General features: G+C 46.4%; 1 protein-coding gene across 1 annotated transcript in view; it reads right to left on the reverse strand.

The window, feature by feature from the left end:
* The window catches only part of TMEM201 (transmembrane protein 201), a gene marked incomplete at its 5' end in the record, with an annotated part of 17,945 nt that overhangs the window by 9,645 nt on the left and 1,317 nt on the right, over positions 1-6,983 (reverse strand). Inside the window, 3 exons of the mRNA XM_009069594.1 lie at positions 4,137-4,340; positions 4,855-5,246; positions 5,844-6,020. Coding sequence (XP_009067842.1) covers positions 4,137-4,340; positions 4,855-5,246; positions 5,844-6,020 — 773 coding nt within the window. The remainder of the gene's footprint in view (positions 1-4,136; positions 4,341-4,854; positions 5,247-5,843; positions 6,021-6,983) is intronic.

Raw genomic sequence — 6,983 nt, forward strand, 5'->3', positions numbered from 1 at the left:
TATTATTTTCCTCCAGAAAACAGTCATCAGTAAAATGCTCCTAATTTATAACTGATCTTCTGCAGGCCTCATTGTCTAAGGAGACACAACTGGTACAGATCAAATGCTACAGGTTATTAGTCACCTCTGGAAAAAACCTACCCTTCTCCTCCTTTCTTCCCTCTCCTCTGAAAGATTAATCATCCTCTACCATCAGCAAAAGCATGTGAGAAAAGCAGAAAGAGAGCAGACTGTCAGCATCAGAGTCTCTGAAGACCAAAATTTCAATTGCTACAAGTTTGGTTTTAAGGCTCTGAGGCTTTTTGCTGGTTTTAGAAGCAGCAGCACAGAGGTGCTGAGGCACCAGGAAGGGGCAAGTTGACACCTGAGCAAAGACAAAAGCTTCTTTGGCATTAAAACTGAATCTCACTTCAGTATGTGTTGTGTTATTCCGTTTCACCTTTGAGATTTTTCCAGTTCTAAGTCCAAAAGTTATTGTAAGTTGTGAACAAAGCACCACAGAGATCAGTTGTACAGCTTGGACAAAAACCAAAGGAGCTTTCTGGTGTTCTGACATAGAAATCAGTGTAACTAAGTAAATATACTTCACTTGTATTAATCTGCATAAAGAGAAAACAAATGGATGTCAACTGCACTTAACACATCTCCCAGGTTGAAAGACTTTTAAATTCAATATAGATTTGCACTTGCTAAAATATTCCTTGACAATATTATTCAGGTTTTACAGTGTAATTCCCACTCCTTCCCACAGTTCTACCAAGTGCCTGTTCCTGATATTTAGTGTATCCTCCCCATCCCATCCCAGCAGTACACAGGGAAAAAGAGAATAAAAGATCAGGCCCAGGAAAACAAGGTAACATGTAACAGGAAAACACAGCAAAAGGTGCCAGACCTCAGGGAGCAAAAAGATGGGGCAAGTTAAATTGAAAGAAAAAGCTGAAGTGCTCCTAAAAAGAAGGGAGGAAAACAAACAGCTGCTGAGAGGAGATAAGAAACAGGACACAGTGAAACTTAACTCAGCCTTGACTTTCAGCCCCTGAAAGAAAAACATCTTAAGAGGGTGCTGAGCATCTTTAGAAGCTGCTACTGAATTTCCTTGCTACTGGGCAAGGACATTGACAGACTGATTTTATTATTATTTAAAAAGGATATTGCTGATGCAAATCAGACATGACGTTACCATGAGCACAGTTTGTCAGCTGCTCACACCCCTCCTCATTCTAGCCATCTCAAGATATCCTTGGAACATGAGATTCCTCCCATCACCTGGACAGGCCTCACAGGAGAGCAGAAAGAGGAACTTTCAATCCAGACTGGAGAGCTAAGTGCAGAAGACAATCACAGCTAAATCAGTCTTTTCCTCCATTTAACTTTCTGGAGTCAACTTGAAAGGCCTGAAGCAGGAGGAAGGAAGGAAGGAAGAAAAAAAAGCAAGTCTAGATGTCTTATTTCACTTAATACCCAAAATAGCTCAAGATCTCCTGTGTCTCCTGAGCAACTGGGTCAGAGAATGGCAGAGCTGGCACTGGATTTGGTGCAGTGACCATCTCCTCAGGTGGCTTTGTCCACCTCACTTCTAACAGCAGATGGGCTGCAGAACAGTGGTGTTGGGAGGGACAGTGCAGTGCGGAGTTTTCCAGAGATGGAAACATTCTAGGGATCACTGCAGTGAAAGGAGAGCTGAGCAGACAGTTACAGCACACAAAATCCTCCCCCTTTTGGTTTGTTTGGTTTTCCCCTGCCACTTCCCATTCTTTCATGAGCTTATTACTGTCTAAACACTGCTCCCTGCTACAACAGGCTGCCAGGTATAGAAAAAACCCTGGATTTCTAAGGAACATTTGCTACTAAATGCCCTAATGGAGAGTAGGAAAGAGGCACCAGAGTGACTGTGAAAGTCTGACCCAGCACCAAGGACCCTGCACCCTTCTGCTGGCTTTTTTTCCATGTTTTGATGAAGTCTTCTCTAAATTCAATCAAATGTCCCAGCAGAAAATGAGACATAATGGTTATAATCATCATTTTGAAAGTCTGAGACTGGAGTAAGAAACAACCTGTGACTGTGAGCTGGAAGACAAGTCTTTTGGATCAGGACTGACAACTGATGGGAGTGCAGAAGAGTGCACCAGGTGCTGGATTCCTTTTGTGGACAAGCAAACAACCCTCAGATCAGCATCACTCACAAGCACCAGAATGGAGACAGGTGTCTGTTAGCTTGGAAGTGGATATTGCAGTTATCTGAAGGCACTGGAAGGTTCCAAAGCAGAGCCCAGATGGGAAGCAGGTTTGTGTGGCCCCTTCCCTTGGCAAGTCACAGGCACATGGTCCTTCAGCCTGGAGCTGCACCTTCCCATGACACACTCAGCTTGGCTTCTTGTTAATGAATCTCACAGAGCTACCTTTGTGCTTTCACAAGGAACACTGGTTTGAGGAACAGGAACTAGGAAAAGCTACAAAATACCTTTTGTTTCCTTTAAAAAAGCTTCTCTAACCTCACCAGCACTGGCAGCACCCGGTAGTGTCTGAATCTTACAGCAGGAGTTGCAGATACTTCATGGTGAGAACTCCATTGTGATTATTTTAGAGTTTATGCATTGGAAGATCATGACATCCAATTAACTTCTATCAGAATATTATCGTGGCAAGTTCCACTGTGCCATTCTGAACACAAACCAGCAGATCTTCTGTAACAATTTCCACTTGAAAGACCCAAATCCATATGTGAAACACACTGGAGTGCCTTGCAAACAACAGTGCAGGATAATCAGACTGCTTATCCTTAGAGGCCTCAACGAGTTAATCCTCCAAAACCCCAAGCAGCTCCTTCCTCCCCACACAGCAGCACCCAGTCACCCCAGCTGTCAGCAGAGGACTGCCAGGCACTCAACTCCAAGTCACAATTTCCAGACCCTTTTTTTCAGCAGCATTAGCATCAATGCCAGACTTCAAAAAAGAACCCCTCTAAGCAGCCTGGAAATCCACCTCTTACCATGCAGTCCCACAGCAGAACTCCCATCCTTTCCACCCTCCCCAGCACATCCTCCTGATCTGTGTTCTCAGCAATAAACATTGACTGGGTAGAGATGTACAAGGAAAGCTGATCCTATATCACAGCATGAGGTTGGTAGTCCCATATTTCTCCTCTTTCTAAGGTTACAGGAGAGGAGGAACATACACATTTTTATCCAGTTGTGCTTGTAAGCAGATGTTTCTGGAGAGTGAGTGGGTAAAAAACCCAAGGAAAACCAGCATGGAAAGCAACAGCTACTGGTAGATTTCAAAATTTAGCATCAAACAGCTGAATATTTTCAGATATTAAATCAAGACACCCTGAGCTACGTAACCTTTTAAAGCACCCTTAAAATAAATTATTGAAAGTTCCAGTCAAAAGCACTTAAGGACACTTTTTCATTTAAAACAGGAGCCAGGAGAAGGGCAGAGTGAGGGAGCATGCAGGTAGGTGATGCTACACAGTGGAAGGCCAGAAGAACCAGGTTATGGGCTACATGTGGTCCCCTCCTCGCATGCCTGGACACCATGCAGTGTTACCACAGCACACGGCACGGGGACTCCAAATCCAGAGGCAAGTTCTCATCAGTTCCAAATTAAAATGACCAGCACCATTAGAAAAGTGAATGAAGGTGGGCTGAGCCCCATGGTGGATCAAGGCAGAGGGTTCCTCTGTGAGTGGCTAAGGATGAAGAGGCAGTGAGAAGAACCGGGAGGACAGGAGGAGCCAGAATCTCTTTGGCTGGAGGAGCAGGATGGGGAGGAGGCTGCATTTACGGAGCAGTTTGTGAAGCAGCTGCTGGAACAACTGGCTTTGGGCAAGTTGGATATTTGCACTGCTGACGTAGCATTCAGAAGAAAAGGAGAATGGAGGCAGCAGGAGTAGCTTCCATGGCTAGCAGTGGAAATGCTCCAAGCAGCTAGCACAGTGGTAAGCAAGGATGGGGGGGAAAAAAATAATAGAGAGATATATATTAAAAGGAAGAAAAGATCTTCACTGCTTATCTAATGTAAAAAAAAAAGAAACAGAAGAAGGGAAAATAAAAAGAGGAGAGAGAAGCACCAGTCACAAAGAGTTCACAAGGCTTTTTTCCTCCTTCCCCCAGCGTCACTGCTCTGGCTCTGACCTTCGGGGCCGGAATCTCCGATGGCCTGTTGTTTTCCACGTGGCCACTGCTGCTGTGAAGCCCACCAAGCAGCACAGGGAGGTGGTGCCAAATTTGGCTGTGTCCAGCCAGCTGGGGATTTCTGTCTTCAGGTACCTCTCAGCTATATGCAGACTCATCACCATGAACCACAAGACTGAAGCAAACGCATCGATTCTCCGGAGCCTGCAATGAAAAAAGACACCAAACATTTTAAACAGTTTAAACACCAGTGAAGCCCTTCTTGGTCCTGGGGAAGGAGAGAGAAGGTGGGGAAAAGGTGGGGAGGGTACACAGATTCAGCAGGTTATGTACCACCTCTGCCTACAGTGACATCATCTGCAGCCCTGCCCACTGCTGTGTAAGCACCTGAAGAGATCAGTTCCATTTCCTACCAGAGCTGCATGGGGAATTTTTCATTCACAGATTCAAACTTAAATTGAATGAATCAAGGCATAGATCCAAAGCAAGCTCTGCTATCTCCAGCCAGCCAGCTGGCAACCCAAAGAACAACAAGGAGAACTGTGTCACCCAGTACTACATGTGCCATTCTGGCCAATGTTTACCCCTGGAGCACCAAGTCAAGACAGGACTAAATACCTCCAACACAACAGAGCTTTCCTGTAAGTGAGAGAGAAGACAGACCTCCGACACAACACAGCTTTCCTGTAAGTGAGAGAGAAGACAAGTGTGGACCCACCTGATCCTCCCAGCCAGGAACATGGCCAGCAGGCAGGTGAACAGCCCGAGGACAGCCACTGCCATCTGGTGATTCCTCCCGTAGGCCCACGCGGCACTCAGGTTCTCCACCATCTGCTCCGGGAGCAGCTGGAGCAGCTCCTTCCAGCCTGTCACCCTCACCCAGGTGTCATTCCCCAGCTCTGCACGTGAGCTTGTGCCAGTCCTGTTCTGAGTGGGTGCTGGACCAGAGGGAAGAGGAGCAGGGACTGCTGTACTGGGGGAGAAGGGGTTGCCTGACCCATACAAGGCCATCAGAACCAGGAATGCACAGCTGAGGAAGGCCAGGAAGCGCAGGAATACCACCTGAGCTGGTGTGGTTATGGAAGCAGAGGAGGTGGATGAACAAAAATTCTGTGGAAGAAAGGAGAAACACCTTGTTAGAGGCTGAATCAACTGCAGTAAGGATTTGAAATGGTGCTTTATGAAACATTTCCACACTGTATGGTTTGGTGGGCAGTTTTGCTCAAGTCCTTGTAAGTCTCTGTACTGGGCCAACACCACATGGGATGCTGTAGACTAGCAAGCAGCAACTTCAGAGCTAGAGAAGCCCTATGAGCAGGGCAGTGAGGCAAGGAGAAGGTCATAATTCACTTCCTATTCTTCTTTTGTTCCCCCCTGTACTCTGTAGTTTCCTGCACTGTACTCATAAATTGGCTTCCCTACCTCCCTTTCTCTGCCTGTCCCACTATTTTCATTCCAGTGTTATTATTACATTAGACTTACCTTCTGGCAACTGCACTGAGTGACACCAGCAAGAGGAAAACCTCAAACTAACACTAGAAGCATCTGTGGCAACTATCCCATGCTCTTCTAAACCGCTGCCATGCACCCAACCGCAGGAGTAAGAGCCTCAAAGTCACTACCTTCCTGTCCCAGCAGCAAACCCTAGTCTAGTGGTATATTCTTTGCATTTCCTCCTAAATTCCTTCCTCTCTCCCTGAACAGTACCTGAGTGCAGGTCTTGTCTGTCTCCCGGCGTTTGAAGTGGTGGCTGAGCAGCAGCGCGCGGAGCTGCCGGTTCTGGTGCTTTATGTAGTACTCCACAGCAGCCTGGCACGGGCGGCACAGCTTGTAGGTCTGCTCCAGATGGTGCTTATAAACCTCAATCTCCTCATCATATTTGCCCTGGTGAGAGGGAACAGGAGAGGAAAAGGAGGTGAGAACTGCAGGTCCCTCACCAGTTCTCACGCTTGATACTGACATGTGAACAAAGCATGACTTGATTTGGTTTTCAGACCTGAAACCAAGCCTAAACCAAACCAGACCTGAACCAAGCTGTGGCCAGGCTTACAACCAGCTTCACATACAGCTGATCCAGCCTCCATGCCCAGCAGAGACAAAAAAAAAAGAGCCTTGGAAAAGGCTGCTGTGGCCCAATATCAGGATGTTGAATTTCTGTGGCCTTATTTTGCTTTGCTTTGCCTTATGAACACAAGACAGAAGGTGAGACAAGAAACTAGAATTGCTCTTCCCCTCCTCAAATAAGGGGACACAAAAGACCTGTTGCCCTTTCATTGTGAAAGAGGTAAGTTCCTTCCAAAACTCAGCCCCAGACTCGAAGGCTGTCACTGTTTGCAGGCCTTGGTGAGATGAAATCATCACAAACAGCACTTGTAAAAACAGTGAGTAGGGCCAAAGGTACATTTTTCAGTGTGGCTACAGTGGACACATCTTAACAAAGAAGCTTCTCAGCTGGCACAGACACTGCAGTTCACTGCATGCCTAAAAAGGGGCCAAAGGCTGGTGGTACTTGGTGAGTCTGGCAAGAGGCAGGGACTAGAAATAAAGCTGAGAAAAGGGCACCAGATGAAGATATTCTCATTAAGCATGATCAAATTTAAATCTGCTCCCTGGGAGTCATCCTGATTAAACTCATCACAATTAGACAAAGTAGACTGAGGCAAACCAGAGGATGAACACATCCCACTACAGCACAGTCTAACCCCAATGCTTGACCATGGTTGAAAGCTAAGGGGTGCAGCACTGAATTCTCTGCATGAAACTTTGGGGAGCCATAAAACTGTGAAGGAGAAACCCCACTATCCTATCCTCCATGCATATGAAGTAATGGGAAGGCCAAGAAGTTGC

Source organism: Acanthisitta chloris, unplaced genomic scaffold (assembly GCF_000695815.1).
Source record: "Acanthisitta chloris isolate BGI_N310 unplaced genomic scaffold, ASM69581v1 scaffold10582, whole genome shotgun sequence".
Lineage (NCBI taxonomy): Eukaryota > Metazoa > Chordata > Aves > Passeriformes > Acanthisittidae > Acanthisitta > Acanthisitta chloris.